The sequence below is a fragment of the Podarcis filfolensis genome (genome assembly GCF_964270895.1).
Source record: "Podarcis filfolensis genome assembly, chromosome: 13".
Taxonomy (NCBI): domain Eukaryota; kingdom Metazoa; phylum Chordata; class Lepidosauria; order Squamata; family Lacertidae; genus Podarcis; species Podarcis filfolensis.
Window position 1 is genome coordinate 2,132,145 of NC_139615.1, and position 23,740 is coordinate 2,155,884.

The 23,740-nt window shown below is 46.7% G+C and overlaps 2 protein-coding genes across 2 annotated transcripts in view; both read left to right on the forward strand.

Annotated features, from left to right (window-relative positions):
• Window positions 1-20,949, forward strand: part of ACTL6B (actin like 6B) — a 28,794-nt gene extending 7,845 nt beyond the window's left edge. The window contains exons 4-13 of the mRNA XM_083581070.1: window positions 227-327; window positions 515-612; window positions 2,672-2,766; window positions 3,731-3,837; window positions 7,265-7,354; window positions 7,654-7,715; window positions 13,044-13,158; window positions 16,118-16,198; window positions 19,026-19,121; window positions 20,616-20,949. Coding sequence (XP_083437196.1) covers window positions 227-327; window positions 515-612; window positions 2,672-2,766; window positions 3,731-3,837; window positions 7,265-7,354; window positions 7,654-7,715; window positions 13,044-13,158; window positions 16,118-16,198; window positions 19,026-19,121; window positions 20,616-20,828 — 1,058 coding nt within the window. The 3' untranslated portion in view covers window positions 20,829-20,949. The remainder of the gene's footprint in view (window positions 1-226; window positions 328-514; window positions 613-2,671; window positions 2,767-3,730; window positions 3,838-7,264; window positions 7,355-7,653; window positions 7,716-13,043; window positions 13,159-16,117; window positions 16,199-19,025; window positions 19,122-20,615) is intronic.
• TFR2 (transferrin receptor 2) overlaps window positions 1-23,740 on the forward strand; it is a 241,654-nt gene that overhangs the window by 187,183 nt on the left and 30,731 nt on the right. The window lies entirely within an intron of this gene.

A 23,740-nucleotide genomic window follows, 5' to 3' on the forward strand; every position in this document is an offset into this window, starting at 1 on the left:
TGCGTTGGAGTTACTTGGAAACCGCTAATGTGCATTGGAGTGCATTGGCTGGCTATTCCTTTAACAGCCACAGGTGTCGCTGTTCCCCCACTAAACTGCACTGTAACATCTGATTCAGTGGACGGCGCCCTCTAGTGGGAAGTCCCTGAAACGATGGAGAACTGTTGAAAGGGTGTTGTTGGCGAGTCCGTTCCTGACACTGTCCAAATTCTCCTTTCTACCCCAGTTGAAGACTGGGACTGCTTTCAAGCTATTCTGGACCACACCTACAACAAACACATCAAATCGGAGCCGAACCTCCACCCGGTGCTTATGTCCGAGGCCCCGGTACGTATCCTGAAATGCCCCGCTCCCCCAAATCAAAGAATTGTAGAGTTGGGAGGGACCCCCAAAGTCATCTAGACCAGCCCCCTGGAATGCAGAAATCCCAGCTGAATAAATCCCCTGCTCTTGTGCGACGTGAACCCGCCTGCCTCTGTTTCCCTCATGCTTTGCCCCCTCCCCTCTCTTGCAGTGGAACACGAGGGCCAAGCGTGAGAAGCTGACGGAACTGATGTTCGAGCATTATAGCATCCCGGCGTTCTTCCTCTGCAAGACGGCCGTTCTCACCGCGTATCCTAACGGGAAGCGAGGCTCGGTCGCTTTACCTCCCCGCTTGAGCCCAACAATAATAATAATAATTTATTATTTGTACCCCGCCCATCTGGCTGGGTTTCCCCAGCCACTCTGGGCAGCTTCCACAAATACCAAAAATACACTAATATGTCATACATTAAAAACTTTCCTGAACATCCTTAAGATGTCTTCTGAATGTCAGGTAGTTGTTTATCTCTTTGACATCTGGTGGGAGGGCGTTCCACAGGGCGGGCGCCACCACCGAGAAGGCCCTCTGCCTGGTTCCCTGTAGCTTTGCTTCTCGTAATGAGGGAACCACCAGAAGGCCCTCGGTGCTGGACCTCAGCGTCCGGGCTGGACGATGGGGGTGGAGATGCTCCTTCAGGGATACTGGACCTTTGAGGCCGTTTAGGGCTTTAAAGGTCAGCACCAACACTTTGAATTGTGCTCGGAAACGTCCTGGGAGCCAATGGAGGTCTTTCAGGACCGGTGTTATGTGGTCTCCCAGTCCCCAGTCCAGCTGCCGCATTCTGGATTAGTTGTAGTTTCCGGGTCACCTTCAAAGGTAGCCCCACATAGAGCGCATGGCAGTAGTCCAAGCGGGAGATAACCAGAGCATGCGCCACTCTGGCGAGACAGTCTGTGGGCAGGGAGGGTCTCATCCTGCGTACCAGATGGAGCTGGCAGACAGCTGCCCTGGATACAGAATTGACCTGCGCCTCCATGGACAGCGCTGAGTCCAGAATGACTCCCAGGCTGCGCACCTGGTCCTTCAGGGGAACAGTTACCCCATTCAGGACCAGGGAGTCCCTCACACCTGCCCGCCCCGTCCCCCCAAAGCAGTACTTCTGTCTTGTCAGGATTCAACCTCAATCTGTTAGCCGCCATCCATCCTCCAACTGCCTCCAGACACTCACACAGGACCTTCACCGCCTTTACTGGTTCTGATTTGAAAGAGAGGTAGAGCAGGGTATCATCTGCATATTGATGGACACCCAGCCCAAACCCCCTGATGATCTCTCCCAGCGGCTGCATGTAGATGTTAAAAAGCAACAACAAAACAAATTACTCTTCCAGCCCCTCTCTGCTACTCCAAAATATCCAGTAGTGGGCAGTTCCAACAGTTAACTCCTCCTCCTCCTCCTCCTCCTCCTCCTCCTCCTCCTCCTCCTCTTCTTCTTCTTCTTCTACTTCTTCTTCTTTCAGTTATACCTCGGGTTACAGACGTTTCATGTTGCGTTTTTTTCGGGTTACGGACGCGCCAAAACCTGGAAGTACCAGAAGGGGTTACTTTGGCGGTCGCGCATGCGCAGAAGTGCTAAATTGTGCTTTGCGCATGTGCAGAAGCGCGAATCGCAACCCACGCATGTGCAAACGCGGCGCTGCGGGTTGCGAACGTGCTTCCCGCACGGATCACGTTCGCAACCCAAGCGTCCACTGTATTATTAAAAGGGATGCGGGTGGCGCTGTGGTCTAAACCACTGAGCCTCTTGGGCTTGGCGATCGGAAGGTTGGCGGTTCGAATCCCTGCGACGGGGTGAGCTCCTGTTGCTCGGTCCCTGCTCCTGCCCACCTAGCAGTTCGAAAGCACACCAGTGCAAGTAGATAAATAGGTACCACTCCGGCGGGAAGGTAAACGGCGTTTCCGCGCGCTGCTCTGGTTCGCCAGAAGCGGCTTAGTCCTGCTGGCCACATGACCCGGAAGCTGTACGCCAGCTCCCTCGGCCAATAAAGTGAGGTGAGTGCCGCAACCCCAGAGTCGTTGGTGACTGGATTTAACTGTCAGGGGTCCTTTACCTTTACCTATTATTATTATTATTATTATTATTATTATTATTATTATTATTATTCCCCTTCCTGAAATCAAGGGTGCAAAAATTCGCGCAGTAGCAGCTGTCCAAAATTCCAGGCAGGGAATCTTTCTTACTGCTACTTGGAGATACCATTGGGAATTGAGCCTGTCACCTTCTGCATGCAAAGTAGTTCTCCTCCCCCCCCCAAAAAACCCCCAACCCACACAGTTTGACTTGATGAAGCCTTGACTCCCGACCCCCAGTTTTGCAAACGGGCGGAGCACTGGACTTGTTCTGGACAGTGGAGCCACACACACGACCGCCATCCCAGTTCATGACGGTTACATCCTGCAACAAGGTGGGAGAAGGGATATCTAACTTTTTATTTTTGTAGCTGTACGTTTTTTAGGAAAAGCTTTTTTAAAGTTGCATTTGTTGGCATATGACACCTGTGCTCACATATCTGCACTACTTGCCTGTTTGCTCCCAGGCATGTTCAGGGTTTTGTTATTGTTATGCAAAGTCCTTAACAACTTGGAACCAGTTTACCTGTGTAAAGGGCCTTGTCCGTACTGGGTTTCCCCAGCCACTCTAGAGAACAAAGTATAAAAGACATCAAGCATTAAAAGCTTCCCTAAGCAGGGCTGCCTTCAGGTGTCTTCTAAAAGTCAGATAGTTGTTTATTTCCTTGACATCTGATGGAAGGGCGCCACTACCGAGAAGGCCCTGTGCCTGGTTCCCTAAAACATCACTTCTCGCAGGGAGGGAACCGCCAGAAGGCCCTCGGAGCTGGACCTCAGTGTCCGGGCCGAACGATGGAGGTGGAGATGCTCCTTCAGGTCTACTGGGCCTTTGAGGCTGTTTAGGGCTTTTAAGGTCAGCACCAACACTTTGAATTGTGCTTGGAAACGTACTGGGAGCCAATGTAGGTCTTTCAGGACCAGTGTTATGTGGTCTCGGCGGCCGCTCCCAGTCCCCAGTCTAGCCGACGCATTCTGGATTAGTTGCAGTTTCCGGGTCACCTTCAAAAGTAGCCCCACATAGAGCGCATTGCAGTAGCCCTACTATGAATAAGAGTAACGATATTAATAAGGGTGGGTTGAGAAGGAGTGATGCATGAGCGCAAAGGATTCTGGGAGGCGGAAGTCCAGACCTCTTGGGTCTGGAGAAACAGTGAGGTGGTTCTGTGGTCTGGGAAGAGGACGCAGAGAGGAGGGGATGGAAGAGCAGCCAAGGGGTCGTGATCCGCAGGAACAGGAAGCTCACAGCTCTCCTCCTCGCTTCATTCCTTCCTTCTTTCCCTCCCTCCCTTCCCCTTTCAGGAATCGTGAAATCCCCTCTGGCCGGAGACTTCATCTCCATGCAGTGCCGGGAACTTTTCCAGGAGATGAACATCGAGATCGTCCCTCCCTACATGATCGCTGCCAAGGTGGTATTGCCCCCTTCCTGTTCCGTCACTAACCAGAGTCGGGGACGGGGACCCAGGGCTTAGCTGCAGCATCCGCTTGGCTTTGAGAAGGCTCCTTGGTGCACAATTCCTGTCAGTGTCCCCAGGATGCAGGAGAGCAGGAAATGGAGGCCATGGCGAGGTGACGGGGGCAGAGACCAAGTAGTCCTAAACAAGGCACAAATACAAGATGGGTGACACCTGGCTTGAGAGCAGTACATGTGAAAAGGATCTAGGAGTCTTGGTTGACCACAAACTTGACATGAGCCAACAGTGTGACGCGGCAGCTAAAAAAGCCAATGCAATTCTGGGCTGCATCAATAGGAGTATAGCATCTAGATCAAGGGAAGTAATAGTGCCACTGTATTCTGCTCTGGTCAGACCTCACCTGGAGTACTGTGTCCAGTTCTGGGCACCACAGTTCAAGAAGGACACTGACAAACTGGAACGTGTCCAGAGGAGGGCAACCAAAATGGTCAAAGGCCTGGAAACGATGCCTTATGAGGAACGGCTAAGGGAGCTGGGCATGTTTAGCCTGGAGAAGAGGAGGTTAAGGGGTGATATGATAGCCATGTTCAAATATATAAAAGGATGTCACATAGAGGAGGGAGAAAGGTTGTTTTCTGCTGCTCCAGAGAAGCGGACACGGAGCAATGGTTCCAAACTACAAGAAAGAAGATTCCACCTAAACATTAGGAAGAACTTCCTGACAGTAAGAGCTGTTTGACAGTGGAATTTGCTGCCAAGGAGTGTGGTGGAGTCTCCTTCTTTGGAGGTCTTTAAGCAGAGGCTTGACAACCATATGTCAGGAGTGCTCTGATGGTGTTTCCTGCTTGGCAGGGGGTTGGACTCGATGGCCCTTGTGGTCTCTTCCAACTCTATGATTCTAAGGCACCAACTTGAGGAAGCCTGGCTTATAAATTTATAAGTATACGGGTTACAAACCTTGTGCACCCTGGAGTGAAACTTTAGGCCCTGATCTAGACCAGAGGAAAGATTCCTGCCTTAGAAATCAATTTTGCTTGCTCTCTCGCTAAGAACAAACCAGCCTCTCCGATGAGGAGCTCTGTGTATCTCTAAAGCCCGCACCTATCCAAATTTGTCCAGTTAAAAGAGTTCCTTCTTTGTTAACGGAGAAATCTGAGGTCTCCCTTGGACAAAAACAAGGACACCAGCCAGGAATACCAGAGCAAAACAGCAGCATGTAGGCTTGGTCTTGATTGAAGACTGTCGCCACAGGACGCCCACCTGCCACCAGGTGGAACAAGGTGGAAGCCCCGAACAAAAGAGAACCCAAACTTTTGTTGGCTGCTCATCCCTATGTTACACCCCCCCAAAACTACATCAGGGTTACATCATGAAAGGGGAGGTCTGGTGGCAGGAATCTGAGCATCCTGGACCCTGCCCCATGGTTCTCCTTGCCCTCCACCAAACACCCATCAAGTGTAACAAAAGAGATATTTACATTTCCCTGTTTCCCAGCCAAGTTAATCCCACCCTTTTGTCTTCATCTGGGTTTGTTCTTTCTGGAATGGCTACCTGTCTGGCACTCAGGTATCAGGAGGCCAGGATTATCCCTCAGGCAGAGGGGCTGCTGAGTAGCTGAGCTCACAGGTCTATATGCATTTCTGAAATTTTCCCAGTGAGCCAATACATAGAGACATCTATCAGTGAATTCTTACATTTGGTATCGTGCAGCAAAGGCCCTTTGAACAGATAGGAAGAGACTGTGAAGTGTTTTGTGGGGACAAATCACAAAAGTCACAAAAGTGATTGTGGGCTGCATGTGCATGATATCTGCTGGAGGGGCAACACACCCCTCCAGCCTATACATAAATTTTTGCAACACCTTCCACTTGGCTTATGCAGGTAAAATCAGACCTAGGGTCAAGGCTCATGGAAGTACTCGTCTAACACACACAGTCATTGAATTGTCAAGTCGGAAGGGACCCCCAAAGTTCATCTATCCCAACCCCCTTCAATACAAGAATCACAGCTAAGAAATTCCTGACAGATGGTTATCCGACCTCTGCTTAATAAACCCCTTTCCTCTGTCAAATGGCTCCGACCCTCAGAAAGTTCTTCCCAACGTTTAGTCAGAATCTCTTTCCTTATCGTTTGAATCTGTTGGTTCCAGTCTTCCTCTCTGGGAGCAGCAGAAAACAAGTGTGATAAACGGAAATCTGCCCTTATTCCCTTATGGGGGACACAAGAGCCCTTATAAAGTCCTTTGCAGGTTCTCCATCGGTTGGAGAAAAATAGCAGAGGCCAACCAGAGAATATTGAGAAGCAAAGCAGCTCGTAAGCCTGATCTTTATTGAACTGTTGCAACAGGGTGCTCCCCTCACACGCAGGAGAAGGAGGGGGACCCAGAACTCAGGTGTGCCTGCCCTTATATAGACATTTTAAATTGCCCACCCTGGAGTCCAAGACCACCCCCAGAAACATCATACATACATCACAGAAAGGGGTGTAGCTCAAGACCACCCCCCAGACACATCACAGAAAAGGTGGTCTACAACAGAAATCTGAGTGCGTTGTTTACCTCGTGTCTGGCAGGTTACCTGTTAATGCTTACTTGATTGGATACCCTGGGGAGCCTGGCCAGTCTTTTGTAATGACAAATACTTAGTTCCTGAATCATAGGCTCACCCTATTCATACACAGACTTACCCTTAAGACAGGATTTGTGAAGGAAAAGACAATGGGGAGGCTTTTCCATTTTCCTTCGACCTTGCAGAGAAAACATTTGGTCAGTTTGGGAGTAAAAATGGTTCCAGGGCTGTTTTCCTGTTCTGCTTCAGACATGTGGTTTATATATTTATGCACGTGTTTGCTTGGTACATTTATGAACATTTATTATATATCTATATAAGACCTAAAAAAATTTTCTTTCACAAGCTTGCCCTGTCTTTCATGGGGCAGCCCTTAAGATAAAAAACCAGTCCATGAATAAAAGTCCGCCAACTCCTATATATATATATTCAACATATCATTTTCAACAATAATTAAACGTACTTTTACACCTTATACAATTTTTGACTTCCATCAATCACATCTGAAGATTTTCCAGTCTATTCACTTAATTTACATTTCTTATTTTCACTATTACTTTTAAATCTCGTAACTATAATACCTCTTTCTTTCTCTTCTTTGCAATATTTCATATATTTCTCCTTATGAAACTTCCTGTAGTCCTACTAGTGTAACTTGTTGATTACAGTTGCTCTTCAAATAATTCGTGTCTTCCTCCCAATCTTCTGTGAATCTCTGGTCCCGCCGGTTTCGAATCCTTCCTGTCATTTTATCCAGTTCTGCGCAGTCTGTTAATTTTGTCTGCCATTCTTCTTTCGTCGGTAGCCAGCTCCCTCTTTTTTTAATTCTCTCTCCCCAATTTGGTTCCCTGCAGGAGCCGGTCCGTGAAGGCGCACCCCCAAACTGGAAGAAGAAGGAAAAATTGCCTCAAGTCAGCAAATCGTGGCACAATTACATGTGCAATGTGAGAGACCTCGCCGGACTCCAGGGTTCCTTGGGAGAAGACCGAGAGCTGGAGAGCCAGGACTCCTGGGTCCCTAGAGAGAGGGGGAGGGGTGTGATTCTGAGAGCCGGGATGTCTGAGGGTGTGTGTGTGTGTGTGTTTGGGGGGCGGCAGGAGGTGTTAAGTGATGACAGCCCGTTGCCCAAAAAAAAGAGGACCTGTATGTCCGAAAGCTAGGACTAGGACTTGGGAGAAGAGGGTTCAAATGAATAATAAGTCATCTTTCTTTATTCCCTTGCTAAACCTTCACCCCCCACCAGGAGGTCATACAAGATTTCCAAGCCTCTGTGCTGCAAGTTTCAGATTCTCCTTATGACGAACAGTGAGTAGCTGGGATGGGTTTGGTGACCGGGATTTGTGTGTGTTGTGGGGCAGAGAGGGCTTAAATTTGGGTGTCCACCTCGGAGAATCCGTTGCCTCTGTCCAACTTGGCTGGGGCGACTCCTTCCTTTCATCATCATCATCATCATCACCACCAATTATTTGTTGTTGTTTAGTCATTTAGTCGTGTCCGACTCTTCATGACCTCCTGGACCAGAGCACGCCAGGCTCTCCTGTCTTCCACTGCCTCCCGCAGTTGGGTCAAACTCATGCTGGCAGCTTCGAGAAGACTGTCCCACCATCTCGTCCTCCATCGTCCCCTTCTCCTTGTGCCCTCCATCTTTCCCAACATCAGGGTCTTTTCCAGGGAGTCTTCTCTTCTCATGAGGTGGCCAAAGTCTTGGAGCCTCAGCTTCAGGATCTGTCCTTCCAGGGAGCACTCAGGGCTGATTTCCTTCCGAATGGATCGGTTTGATCTTCTTGCGGTCCATGGGACTCTCCAGAGTCTTCTCCAGCACCAGAATTCAAAAGCATCCATTCTTCGGCGATCAGCCTTCTTTATGGTCCAGCTCTAACTTCCATACATCACTACTGGGAAAACCATAGCTTTAACTGTACTGACCTTTGTCGGCAACCCATTTATTTATTTATTTATTTATTTATTTATTCATTCATTCATTCATTCATTCATTCATTCATTCATTCATTCATACCCTGCCCATCTGGCTTGGTTTCCCCAGCCACTCTGCGCAGCTCCCAACAGAATACGAATAATAATAATTTTGAAAAAGCGATAATGCTGTATTGTTTTTAACACTTGATTGGGAGCCGCCCAGAGTGGCTGGGGAAACTCAGCCAGATGGGCGGGGTATAAATAATAAATTATTATTATTAAACATCAAACATTAAAAGCTTCCCTAAACAGGGCTGCCTTCAGGTGTCTTCTAAGAGTCAGATAGTTGTTTATTTCCTTGACATCTGAAAGGAGGGTGTTCCACAGGGAGGGCGCCACCACCGAGAAGGCCCTCTGCCTGGTTCCCTTTAGCTTCACTTCTCGCAGGGAGGGAACCGCCAGAAGGCCCTCGGAGCTGGACCTCAGTGTCCGGGCTGAACGATGGGGGTGGAGATGCTCCTTCAGGGATACTGGACCTTTGAGGCCATTTAAGGATTTGAAGGTCAGCACCAACACTTTGAATTGTGCTCGGGAACGTCCTGGGAAACGTTCCGAAGTTCAATAATTATTTATATAAAGTTGAATATACAACTATCCACCTAGCTAGCCGGCCATTGCTCCCTGTGAAGCACGCTGGAGTGATTTTACAATTCAGCAAGGAGGTCTGTAAAACAAATGTGGTATACAGTGGTACCTTGGTTCTCTTTTTTTTTTTTAAATAAATTTTTATTAAGATTTTACAAAAAGGAAGGATAGAAATTCTCAAAATAAAAAACCATACATTACAGAAAAAACAAAACACACAGAGATACAAAAAAAGAATCACAATTAATTAAAAAAAAAAAGTTAAATTAAACAAAAAACACAAAAATAAAAACAAATCCATTATTCCCAATGATCTCAAATTCATATACTTATGTTCTTGACCTCCTCACGCCTCCCCACTTTTGTATTCCCATATAAAAATTTAATTCAGCAAATTCTTACCCTTTTTCAAATATTATAACTTTATACCATAACATATTATACATCAGTATTTTTAACCATTTATCAATACCTTTTTTACATAATCTTACTAACTTTTGTCACTAATTACCACTTGTTACCAATCCAAGCATTTTTAACATTCATTAAGTTTGTAGTATTTCTGAAGATAGTCTTTAAATTTCTTCCAGTCCTCTTCCACCAACTCTTCTCCCAGGTCTCGGATTCTGCCAGTCATTTCCGCTAATTCCATATAGTCCATCAGCTTCATCTGCCACTCTTCCAGGGTGGGTAACTCTTGTGTCTTCCAATACTTTGCGATAAGAATTCTTGCTGCTGTAGTTGCATACATAAAGAAAGTTCTGTCCTTCTTTGGCAGTGGTACCTTGGTTCTCAAACGCCTTGGTACTCAAACAACTTGGAACCCAAACACTGCAAACTGGGAAGGAAGTGTTCCGGTTTGCGAACTTTTTTCGGAAGCCAAACATGCTCCGTTTTGAGTGTTACGCTGAGGTCTGCCTGTTTTTGCTATTTAATTTGTGGTTTTGTTTTTGTGGCTCTTTTTGTTTTGTTTTTGTGACTGTGCGGAACCCGGTTCAGCTCCTGATGGATTGATTTTGTGACTGCAGTACATTGTTTATTGCTTTCATTTTATGGATCCATGGTCTCGTTAGCTAGTAAAGTTGCAGTTTTAGGGTTTTTTTAAAAAAAGTCTGGAACGGATTAATCCGTTTTGCGTTGCTTTTTATGGGAAAGCACGCCTTGGTTTTGGAACGCTTTGGTTTTGGAGCGGACTTCCGGAACGGATTAATTTTGAGAACCAAGGTACCACTGCATAGAAAGTCAGAATATAGCTGACTCGCTCGCGTCAGGGGAAGGTTTAGATGTGAGGGAGGCCAAAGGACGGCAATTTGGGGGACAAAGTGGAGGTGACCCTTCAGTGCAGACGCTACAGGACAGAAATAGATTTGTATCACGATGGGGAGTCATGTTTCTCCTGTGGAAACTCAGCGGAAAAAAAGACAGGCAGTCAGTTAGCAAGAACGACAGAGCATCCCGTGCTTCTTGGGAGACTGACGCAGCATTATCTTTCTTGGACTAAGCACCCAGTTTCCCAGATCTCATGAATCACAGACTTGTAGAATTGGAAGGGGTACCCGAGGTCATCCAGTCCAACCCTCGAACCTCAACTCATGAATTTGAACTTGAGTCCAGGAAAGATCATGTCGGCCATCCTTAACAAGGTGCATAGCTGTCAACTTACAGATTTGAAAATAAGGGACCAGCAGCCTCGGAAATAAGGGACCAGCAGCCAAAATAAGCGATTCTCAGGGCACAGGTATGTTCGACTTCTGAGCCCCTCCGAGCCAAAGGCAGAAAGCCCAGCCAGCAGCCAAACGAAGCCTCAAGCGGTGGTTCCCACAGCGCAGCAACCCGGCAAAGGGGATGCAGCAAGGAAAACCACCGTCCCCTCTCCGCTGGGAAGCGCTGAGCAAAGGCGAGTCCCCAGGCAAGGCGGCCGATTTGATTGGCACAAGGCATGCAAGCTCCACCCCCCAGTCGTTCTCAGACTCCTTATTGGGTGAGCAACGCAGCCAAGCAACCCAGTTGGAGCCTCCCTCCTCCCTGGCCGGCAGGGAGGGAGGGAGAGGAGCTGCTTCCTTTGAAACCCGGGAAATTTAAGGGACATCGTCAATAAGGGACAGCAGCGGGACACGGCGCTGGGATAAGGGACTTTCCCGCCAAATAAGGGACGGTTGACAGCTATGAACAAGGTGACCTCCATGGCTGAGGCTCATGGGAGTTGTAGTCCAAAGCAGCTGGAAGTAGCCAGGTTAGGGGAAGCTGGCTTATGGGGAACCCCCACCCCAAAAAAACCCCAATGAAATCAACAGTGAGAAACAACGTAATAATGTAAGACTTTTGAAAAAGTTAAAAGAACAATAGGCAAAAATAAATCCCAACAGATTGAAACTCGTGCCAGATCAGTTGGTAGAGCAAGAGACTCACAAGACTCTTAACCTGAAGGTCGTGGGTTCGAGTCCCGCATTGGGCAAAAGCGGGTTGGACTAGATGACCCTCGGGTCCCTTTCAGCTCTACATTTCTGTGATGCTAAAGATCTGGACAGGCCTGTCCAAACAACAATGTTTCCAGAAGGCGCTGAAATAGCATGGCTTGCTCTATGGTCTTAACCCCTTCATGCGTGCATTAGAGTTAAGCAAGCTGATTTATCCCACATCCAGGAGCATTGATGTGAAAGCACAAGAGAGCCGTTGTGGCTAGTAGTTGTCATAGCCATTTCCTCCTCCGTGAATTTGTCCCATTCCCTTTTAAAGCCATCCGAGTGGGTGGCCGTCTCTGCGTTCTGAGGCAAGGAGTTCCACAGTTCATCTGTGTGCTGTGTTATGAATGACTTTTTTAAAAATAATCTTCCAACATTCATCTTTATTGGATGTCCAGTGTTAGGAGAGAGGGAAGAAAAATTCTCTCTATCCAAGCATGTTGTGCACAGGGCCGGATTTAGGTTTGATGAGGCCCTGAGCTACTGAAGGTAATGGGGCCCTTTAAATGTCCAGCTGTCCTTCGTCAACAACAAATTGTTGCTGTTTTTTCGTGTTGAATATATGCTATATGGTCATTTATGGACCTAATAGGCACCGTATTTTTCGCTGTATAAGACGCACCAGACCACATGATGCACCTAGTTTTTGGAGGAGGAAAACAAGAAAAGAAGTATTCTGAATCTCAGAAGCCAGAACAGCAAGAGGGATCGCTGCGCAGCGAAAGCAGCAATCCCTCTTGCTGTTCTGGCTTCTGGGATAGTTGCGCAGCCTGCATTCGCTCCATAAGACGCACACAACATTTCCCCTTACTTTTTAGGAGGGAAAAAGTGAGTCTTATAGAGCAAAAAATACGGTATCTCAAACCATTTGCACCTAACAAATAGGAGCCTACACAACACAAAACACTGTTGCTGTATGTAGGTTTTATTTTATTTGTTTTTTATCTTATATTCTGGAAATGTACATCCAGTTTATTTTCCTTTAAGTTTTTTGGGGGGCCCCAAGAGAGTGGGGCCCTAAGCTATAGCTTGTTTGTTGTTGTTTAGTCGTTTAGTCGTGTCTGCCTCTTCGTGACCCCCTGGACCAGAGCACGCCAGGCACTCCTGTCTTCCACTGCCTCCCGCAGTTTGGTCAAACTCATGCTGGCAGCTTCAAGAACACTGTCCCACCATCTCGTCCTCCGTCGTCCCCTTCTCCTTGTGCCCTCCATCCTTCCCAACATCAGGGTCTTTTCCAGGGAGTCTTCTCTTCTCATGAGGTGGCCAAAGTCTTGGAGCCTCAGCTTCAGGATCTGTCCTTCCAGTGAGCACTCAGGGCTGATTTCCTTCAGAATGGAGAGGTTGGATCTTCTTGCAGTCCATGGGACTCTCAAGAGTCTCCTCCAGCACCATAATTCAAAAGCATCCATTCTTCGGCGATCAGCCTTCTTTATGGTCCAGCTCTCACTTCTATACATCACTACTGGGAAAACCATAGCTTTAACTAGACGGACCTTTGTCGGCAAGGTGATGTCTCTGCTTTTTAAGATGCTGTCTAGGTTTGTCATTGCATATCTTGTTTAGCTTATACGTAAATCTGGCTGTGCCCTCACCCTCTTTTCCCGAGCAGGGTGGCCGCGCAGATGCCCACTGTCCACTACGAAATGCCCAACGGCTACAACACAGACTACGGGGCAGAGAGGCTTCGTAACCCCGAGGGGCTTTTCGACCCCTCCAACGTGAAGGTGAGTGGACAGGGGGCCAGAAGATGAAATAAGGAGCAAGGCAAGGGTGGGGAGTTTGCACCCGCTTCTACTGATTGATTTGCTTTCGAAAAATCAGCACACCGCTTGATTGCAAAACAAAAATGCACACAGAGGCTTGGAGCATGCACAGAGTTCTGACTGACGAACGGCGCAATCCCAAGCATAGCGACTCGGAAGCGATTACCGTTGAAATCAAGGGGGGGGTGTTTCTGCCAGGTAAGGGGGCGCAGGGAGGGGTGTAGCCTCAGAAAACATTGATTGCTTATTCAGAATTAAATTTATTCGGGGGGGGGGGGGAGAGCCGGAAATCAGAGCGGTTTGCAGAAAAGCAAAAATGCAAACTGATAATTTGCACTAGGATTATCTGTAGGAAGAACGATCAACAATAACGTAGGACTTCCGGAAAGTTAAAATAGATTAAAAACTGCGTCGGCTTCCTAAACATCCAGACGGCCTCACCTAAACAAAGATGTTTTCAGCAGGCACCAATGCTAGTTTAGGGTTGAAAGGGACACCCAAGGGCCATCTAGTCCAACCCCCTGCAATGCTGAAAAATCCCTGACAGATGGCCACCCAAACTCTGCTTAAAGGCCTCCAAGGAAGCAGAGTTCACCACCTTCCGAAGAAATCTGTTCCACTGTCAAATGGTTCTTATGGTCAGAAAGTTCTTATGTTTAGTCGGAATCGCCTTTTTTGTCACTTGAAGCCATGGGTTCGAGTCCTCCTGGGGCAGGAGAAAACAAGCTTGCTCCATCTTCCCCGGGACATCCCTTCAGATATTCCGAGGTGGCATTCCCAAAGCAAGGAAGGATTGGACTCTGATTAATAAAACACACACAGAGGCTTGACCAGCAAGACTCTGGGAGGAGTGCGTATAATAATTCCCTCTCCACCCCTCAGCCCAGGTCGTTTTATTCACAAAAGAACTTTTTACACGGTGTTCGTAAGAACCAATCAGATTTCCTCTGAGCATTTCAAAAAAATGGCACAAAGTTAAAAGTTAAAACTACAAAGAGGTAATTTCCTACTTGAGAATGCGTATGTAATTCAGAGTAAATAAAAGAGGAAGCAAGGAGGAATGCTTTTAGGAAACTCTGGAGGTCATAAACAGCAATAAACAGGAGAAGAAGGATAAGTAGTACCGTATTTTTCGCTCCATAACACGCACGTAGTTTTAGAGGAGGAAAACAATGAAAAAAATATTCTGAACGAAACAGTGGATGTATGATTTTTGTGGTTCATGCTGTGGCCACAGACATGTGATCTGACGGTGAGTTTGGGGTGACCCAATGCAAAAATCCTGAGGATCCATGTGGATCCGTGCTTTGTAACCACGTTTTAAGTGGGAAGAGAAGGAAAAGCAGTCAAGAGACAAGGAGCATGCTAATAATGCAGGCGAGGGGAGGGTTTAAAGGGAGAAGGCTCCTCTCCTCTCCCGCTTTGCTCCTTTAAAGCAAGCAGGCTCTGCTTCTCTCCCTCCTCCCCGGCTTAGCGAGCTGAAAAACTTTGCTGCTATTTAGCGAGCCGAGTGGGGAGGAGAGAGGGGCAGAGAGCACGCTCGCTTTAAAGCAGCCAACCAGACAGGAGTCGCTTACACCTGTGTAAGCGGCTCTTCTCCCTCTTTGCTGTTTCAAAGCGAGCCACGGAGGAGGGAAGGAAGGGAAACCATGGATCCTCTGCTCACGACTACAGCAGATCCCCTCACCATCTGTAGGCATTCGCTCCATAACACGCACAGACATTTCCCCTCACTTTCTAGGAGGAAAAAAGTGCGTGTTATGGAGTGAAAAATACGGTATTTACCATCTCCTTGTGAACGATTAACAAACTACATCAAATAACCTACTATCTTTATGTACTGAGGATGCCTGATGAACAACTGGCCTGTGTTCCAGAATGCTTCTACGTGCCTGTCAGGTGTAGAGAAAGCAAATGGCAGAGGTGCAGAGGCTTATGGGATTTGATCAGAAATTATTGTCAATGAATCAAACCCAGTCAACGCAATGCTTTCATCGTGGACACAATGGCTTGATGCATATTTTATAATTCCTCATAGGAGTCCCATCTGACCCCACACTCTGGATATCTGCACTCCTACATTCGGGGGTGGCTTCTGTTGTAAACAAAAATTGCCCTTTTCCCTTATGGGGTATCCAAGAGTCCATATAGAGTCCTTACATAGGTTCCCTATTGGTAGGAGAGAATAACAGAGGCCAACCAGAGAATATTGAGAAGCAAAGCAGCTAGTAAGCCTGATCTTTATTGATCTGTTGCAACAGGGTCCTCACCACACGCAGGAGGGAGGAGGAACCCAGAAAAATGGCACGCAAGACCTTATGAAGACTTTTGAAATTGGCACCCTGTAGATCAAGACCACCCCCAGAAACATCATACACACATCACAGAAGGGGTGTAACCTAAGACCACTCCTCAGATACATCATACCTACATTACAGAAAAGGCGGTCTAAAACAGAAATTTGAATGTTGCTTTTCTCCTGTCCTTGTTTATCGCTGGTCTGGCAGGTTACCTGTTAATGCTCACTTGATTGGATACCCTGGGGAACCTGGCCAGTCTTTTGCAATGATAAATACTTAGTTCCTGGGCCAGGTCACAGGCTCACACCCTATTCAAACACAGACATACCCTTAAGACAGGATTTGTGAAGGAAAAGACAATGGGGAGGCTTTTCCATTTTCCTTTGACCTTGCAGAGAAAACATTTGGTCAGTTTGGGACAGTTTGGGAATCAAAATGGTTCCAGGTTGCTCTTCCTGTGCTGATCTATGTATGTGTTTAGTTGGTACATTTATAAACATTGAACATATAACTAAGACCTCAAAATTCCTATCACACTATCCTACCCCCCTCAGTCGCCTCTTCTCCAAGCTAAACAAACCAAACTCCCTCAATCTCTGCCTCTCTCTCTCTCTCTCTAGGGCCTGTCTGGGAACACAATGTTGGGGGTTGGCCACGTGGTCACGACCAGCATCGGGATGTGCGACATCGATATCCGGCCAGTGAGTTGTCTCCCCTCACCTTAACTCTGCCCCCTCCTAGTAGGGGACGCGGGTGGCGCTGTGGTCTAAACCACATCGGAAGGTCGGCGGTTCAAATCCCCACGACGGGGTGAGCACCCGTTGCTCAGTCCCTGCTCCTGCCAACCTAGCAGTTCGAAAGCACACCAGTGCAAGTAGATAAATCGGTACCACTGCGGCGGGAAGGTAAACAGCGTTTCCATGCGCTCTGGTTTCCGTCACGGTCCTCCATGCGCCAGTAGCGGTTTAGTCCTGCTGGCCACATGACCCGGAAAACTGTCTGTGGACAAACGCCGGCTCCCTCGGCCTGAAAGCGAGATGAGTGCGACAACCCCACAGCCGCTTTTGACTGGACTTAACCATCCAGGGGTCCTTTACCTTTACCTTGCCCCCTGCTAGGGTTTCCGGTCTGGGGCCAAGTAGTTGTGGGTTTCTGAGGCAAGAGGAGCTGGCCAGGGAATGCACAAAATCAGCCCACTACCTTTATTTTTGCTTCGGTTCAGAACGCTTCCGGTATACAGTGGTACCTCTAGATGCGAACGGGATCCGTTCTGGAGTCCTGTTCACATCTAGAAGCAAACGTAACCCGTGTCTGCGTGTGCGCAGGTCACGTTTCGGCGCTTCTGCGCATGCGCGTGATTTCATTTTGAGCGTCTGCGCATGCGCAAGCGGCAAAACCCAGAAGTAACACGCTCCGCTACTTCCGGGTTGCCGCGGAGTGCAACTCAAATGCGCTCATCTCGAAGTACATTCAACTCGAGGTATGCCTGTATTCTGCTGTTGCAAAAACAAAACTGAAATATACTCGGAGTCGAGCGTGGATTTCATGCTCTTTATTCAGCTCATAGTGGTGAGGAGGAATGGAAGTTCCCCCAGAATGTCTGCTTTATATACATTATTTACACAATGGGCCCCACGTGATTGGCTAATTCCAGGATTCACCTGTAGGCCAATCAGGTTGCAGATTTACTTCCACCTGGAGCTGGATTGGGTGGCTCCTGTGGACCAATCAGACTGCTGCATTCTGGATCCTATTATTCTAGGACTAATCAGACTGCTGCCTTTTGGATCCTATTCAACTCAGTACATAACTGAGTACATGAGCCCCGACCTGGCCACAGTGATCCATGCGACGGTCACCTTCAGGCTTGACTACTGTAAATCGCTCCACGCGGGGCTGCCCTTGAAGCTGTCCCAGAAACTCCAGCGGGTGCAGAATGCTACAGCGAGGCTCCTCATGGGGTCCCTGCCATGGAAGCATATTCACCCAGTGCTTTTCAAGCTGCACTGGCTCCCGGTGGAGTACAGGGTCAGGTTCAAGGTGCTGCTTTTGACCTTTAAAGCCCTTCATGGCCTAGGACCCTCGTACCTACGGGACTGCCTCTCCCGGTATGCCCCACGGAGAGCCTCAATAACAACACCCTTGTGGTCCCAGGCCCTAAGGAAGTTAGATTGGCTTCAACCAGAGCCAGGGCCTTTTCAGTACTGGCCCCGGCCTGGTGGAACGCTCTGCCTCATGAGACCAGGGCCCTGCAGGATCTCATTTCTTTCCGCAGGGCCTGTAAGACAGAGTTGTTCCGCCTGGCCTTTGGCTTGGAGCCAATTTGATTCCCTCCCTCCCTCTCTTTCTTTTTTCTTTTCCTTCTCCTCCTGCGATGAGGCTACATTTTAATATTTTAATGTTCCATTATTTTAATGTTGTATTTTATTTTTGTTTTTAAGTTGTAATCATTCATCTTGTTTTTATTATTGCTTGTAAGCCGCTCTGAGCCCGGCCTTGGCTGGGGAGGGCAGGGTATAAATAAAAAAATATTATTATTATTATTATTATTATTATTATTATTATTATTATTATAACAAAAACCAAACCGAAAACGTAGAAAGGAGAATTCCTGGGTACCGAGATCCAAGTTTGGGGCACCTACTCTTCAGTGAGGGAACCCGAGCAGATATTTATAGTCACAAAACATGCTGAATCAAAGTGAAGCATGGAAATAGAGGCAGTTAGACCTTTCAGATATCCCCTCTCCCCTTAGCATGGAAAGAGACATTTAGTAAATTTAAAAAAAAAAAAATGCTTTGCATGACCCACAAAGGCAACAAAGTTAATAAGAATATGCAAAAATGAATTGATAATGGATGAAAATACTGAGTTATAAAATGTTAAGTTATAGAGATAAGATAAATGAAAGAGGGTAAGGATTTGCTGATTTGATTATTTAAATGGGAATACAAGAAGGGGAGGTGTGAGGAAGTCAAAGAAACAAGCAAATGAGTTTTATGTTATGAAAAATAATTGTTTTTAATTTTTCTTGTTTTTTCTGTATGTTTTACTTATCTTTTTATTTTTTTTTATTTTTTTTATTATGTGTTTTTGTATATTTGTCTTTGTAAAATCTTAATAAATATTTCTTTAAAAAAAAAGAAAATGAAGCAACAAAATTCAAAACGGTAAGAATGAATTGCGTGTTTATTCAAAATCCAATTAAAACTATTTAAGTTAATTCAACAAAATGGGTGGGCTGCCTTCAGTGACAGCCTTTTACACCTGCAGCAACGCCCCTGCCGGCCCCTCTTGCCTCTTGGCACCCCCTAGGTCATCCCACTGCCCCCAGGGGGCATTTTGACCCACTTTTGGGACCCCCTGCTCTAGGGGGTTAATGTGGGGAAAATGGCAGGGCAGTTGTTGACCGGAGAGCCACAACACGATGGTTGCCAAAAGGCAGATTCCTCCGAGTTAAAGGAACTCGAAGGTACCCCCCCCAAAAAAAACCCAGCTGCTAATATAACACCTATCCTTTTTCCGAAGGGTCTCTATGGGAGTGTCATTGTCACAGGGGGAAACACTTTGCTGCAAGGCTTCACAGACCGCCTCAACCGGGAACTCTCTCAGAAAACGCCACCGGTGAGTTTCTGTGCGTAAGAATGAGGGACTTTGGAGTCACACAGGGTTCTTCAGCAGGCAACGTGGAGTCACAGAACAGCAGAGTCTGGTGGGACCCTGAAATATACGCTTCCGGTATACAGTGGTACCTCTAGATGCGAACGGGATCCGTTCCGGAGTCCCGTTCACATCTAGAAGCAAACGTAACCCGTGTCCGCGCGTCTGCGTGTGCGCAGGTCACGTTTCGGCGCTTCTGCGCATGCGCGTGATTTCATTTTGAGCGTCTGCGCATGCGCAAGCGGCAAAACCCAGAAGTAACACGCTCCGCTACTTCCGGGTTGCCGCGGAGTGCAACTCAAATGCGCTCATCTCGAAGTACATTCAACTCGAGGTATGCCTGTATTCTGCTGTTGCAAAAACAAAACTGAAATATACTCGGAGTCGAGAATGGATTTCATGCTCTTTATTCAGCTCATCGTGGTGAGGAGGAATGGAAGTTCCCCCAAAATATCTGCTTTATATACATTATTTACACAATGGGCCCCACATGATTGGCTAATTCTGGGATTCACCTGTAGGCCAATCAGGTTGCGGATTCACTTCCACCTGGAGCTGGATTGGGTGGCTCCTGTGGACCAATCAGACTGCTGCATTCTGGGTCCTATTGTTCTAGGACCAATCAGACTGCTGCATTCTGAATACTGTTGTTCTAGGACCAATCAGACGGCTGCATTTTGGATCCTATTCAACTCAGTACATTCATCCAGCCTAAACCAAGTTCAGGGGGGGGGATGTTCTGGCCCATTCGGTTGAGAGGGGAGACTCTATGGTGTCGATTGCCTTTTGCTCGGAAATCTCATCTCGTATTGTATCGTAAAACCTTTATTGGTATCACATACAACATCCAAAACAAATCAATACAGAATTACCACTTCCCCGGTGGCAAAAAACGTTTGCTAAAAGAAAAAAGGAGGCAGAGCAGTCTATCGTCACATCTCTTGGTCTCCAGGGAGGTCAGACGTCTGCAGTGTATTTCGACGACAAAAAATAGAGATATTTAGCCACTAACTTGGTGAGCTCCTGATCGTTCCCCAGTAATAGAAAATGCAGTAATAGAAAATACAGCCTATATCCACTTCCAAAGCTATTCTAAAGTTGATGTTTTGAGGATGTTTAAATGAGCATTCTAAATTGTAAAACAGAAAAAACTAATACAGATTAGAGAAAGAAAGAGAAATATCTGGGGTCCTTAAGAGAGCCAAGATGGCTTCAGGATTGTTCTGCGTACTAAAACAAAGTGCCTGGTTTTTTTCACTGAATATTTCCCAATTTTGAAGGATTGGCTGCCTGTGGCCTGCTACGTGTGCGCACCTTAGAATTGTTAGAACACCAGTTAGTTTGCAGAGGGCAGAACAAGCCTCTTTTAAACACCTGCCCAGCCAGATGGGTGAGGTATAAATGATAACAATAATAATAATTATGCAAACCCCTCTTTTCTCTCTCCGCTGCCTGTAGAGTATGCGCTTGAAGCTGATTGCCAGCAACAGCACTATGGAGAGGAGGTTCAGTCCTTGGATTGGGGGCTCCATCCTGGCCTCTCTCGTGAGTCTGGGGCCCTGGAGGCTGCCGTGGGTCGGAGGAAGAGGAGGCGTGGGGAAAGGGGGAGGGAGGCTGGGAGGCTGGGCGCCAGGACTCCTGGGTTCTCTGGAGGACCTTCAGAGGCCCTAAGCACTGAAAAGATTTCGGTGCCCCCGTATATATCGAATTCAGAATATAAACAACAATGGACTGTAGAATCAAATTTTATTTTTCGAAATGAAACAAAACCGACAGTTTGTATATCATTAATCACTATATTTTTCTTTCTTTCTTTTCTTTCCCTTCCTTCCTTCCTTCCTTCCTTCCTTCCTTCCTTCCTTCCTTCCTCTTCCTTCCTTTCTCTTCCTTCCTTCCTTCCTTCCTTCCTTCCTTCCTTCCTTCCCCTTTCCCTCCCTCCCTCTTATTTCATATTCCTTCCTTCCTTCCTTCCTTCCTTCCTTCCCTCCCTCCCTCCCTCCTATTTCATATTCCTTCCCTTCTTTCCCTCCCTCCCTCCCTCCCTCCCTTCCTTCCTCCCTTCCTTCCTTCCTTCCTTCCTTCCCTCCCTCCTCTTTCTTTCTTTCTTTCTTTCTTTCTTTCTTTCTTTTCCTTCCTTCCTTCCTTCCTTCCTTCCTTCCTTCCTTCCTTCCTCTTCCTTTCTCTTCCTTCCTTTCTCTTCCTTCCTTTCCCTTCCTTCCTTCCTTCCTTCCTTCCTTTCCCTTCCTTCCCTCCTTTCCCTTCCTTCCTTCCCTTCCCTTCCTTCCTTCCTTCCTTCCTTCCTTCCTTCCTTCCTTCCTTCTTCTTTTGTATCCAGATGCAGTAAAAGATTCAGTTTAAAGTATAGAGCCATGCCTGTCTTCAGCATGGTGAAGCAAAACCTACTCTGAACACGGAAAATCATCTATCAGAGGAGATGTTGGCAACTTCTGCCCAATGTCACCTATGATGCTGTTTAAAAAAAATTGATCCCAATTTATTTTAAGTGAAAGTTGCTGAAAATGGTTCTTTGTCCTAGATTGGTTGTGTGCTCCCTTGATGACCTCTCCTTTATGAGACAGGTCACAGAAGCAATTGCTGTGAAAGAATGAAAAGGTCTTTGTCAGTGTTACGAATGAGTAGTTCTAGTCCTGTTTACATCATTTTAATGGTTGAATTATGCCATCATACTGGAGGCCTGGGAAATGGTTGTTAAGATACAACCAGCCCATGAATCTTAATTGCACTTCCTAGTCCTAATGAGGTGAACAAATACAAAAACTGAGCCAAGATCCATATTCTCTAGGGTTCACACCAAGCCAAGATGTATTTACGGAATGGAAATGATAGCAGGCAGGATGGAGAGAGAAAGAGAGAGAGAGGGAAGAAGTTGGTGCTTGAGATAACTGAGATGCGAGTGAATGCAATGTTTTGCTTTTTTAACATTTATGTTGGATTTGAAACTGAGTATTTTGAGACGGGCACATTTAATTCTATGGAGTTGCTGCTAAATGCCCAGCACTTAGAAATGGTGGCTTTAATGAAGAGTTGGAAAACTTGTAGGCCCCTCCAGATGCTGTTAGATTCCATCAGGGGGCTGCCACCCTTCCAACAATTCTCTGATGAAAATAGGGACACCCCATTCCATAATAATAATTATGTATACCCCGCCCATCTGACTGGGTTGCCCCAGCCACTCTGGGTAGCTTCCAACATACATGAAAACATAATAAAATGTTAAATATTTTTTTTAAAAAACCTCCCCTATACAGTGCTGCCTTCAGATGTCTTCTAAAGGTTGTACAGTCATACCTTGGTTCTCGAACACCTTGTTACTCGAAGGTTTTGGCTCCCGAATGTCGCAAACCTGGAAGTGAGTGTTCTGGTTTGCGGACATTTTTTGGAAGCCAAATGTCTGACGTAGCTTCCGCGGCTTCCAATTAAGTGCAGGAAGCTCCTGCAGCCAATCAGAAGCCACACAATGGTTTTCAAATGCTTTTGGAAGTGGAATGGATTATGTTTGAGAACCAAGGTACAACTGTATAGTTAGTTACCACCTTGGCTTAGGGGTCACATAACTCCATACCCTCCAACATATCTCCAATGAAAATTGGGATGTCCTAAGGAAAGCGGGACATTCCAGGAGAAATTCAGAAACCAGGACAGCTTTTGCAAATCTGGTACTGTCCCTGCAAAATAGGGACACTTGGAGGGTCTGTGAGCTGTAGTCCAGCAACACCTGGAGGGCCATAGGATAAGGGCATTTCTCTATTTCCATTTATTTACAGATTGCTTCCTATGAGGCCTCTTGAAACAATAGAACAATAAACACACCAGCAATAAAAATATCTCTGAAGCAATTTCATATATAAAAACAAAACCAATTTCATGCATAAAAACAATTTCAAATCCAAATGCAGATACAGAACGGGGAGAAACCAAAACAAATCTCTCCTTTAAATAGGCGAAGTGACAGAAGTTTATCACATTATGTGCGGCATGAAGAAAGTGGATAAAGAAAAGTTCTTCTCCCTCTGTCATAAAACTAGAACTTGTGAAGACCCAATACAGTGGTACCTCTGGTTAAGAACTTAATTTGTTCCGGAGGTCCGTTCTTAACCTGAAACAGTTCTTAAGCTGAGGTACCACTTTAGCTAATGGGACCTCCCACTGCCGCCACGTGATTTCTGTTCTCATCCTGAAGCAAAGTTCTTAACCCGAGGTACTATTTCTGGGTTAGCGGAGTCTGTAACCTGAAGCATCTGTAACCTGAGGTACCACTGTAAAGCTGAGTGTCGGAAGATTCAGGTCAGATAAAAGAAAGGACTTCTTCATGCAGCGTAAAGCTAAACTGTGGAACTCACTGCCACAGGAGGCTGTGATGGCCACCAACTGAGATGGGCAAATTCATGGAGGACAAGGCTATCAAAGACTACTGGCTGCAATGGCTATGCTCTACCTCCACAGTTGGGAGGCAGTAATGCTTCTGAATATCAGTTGTTGGAAGTCACAGGATGATGGAAGCTCTTGTGTGCATGCCCTGCTTTCTGGGCGGTCACTGTGAGAACAGAATCCTGGACTAAATG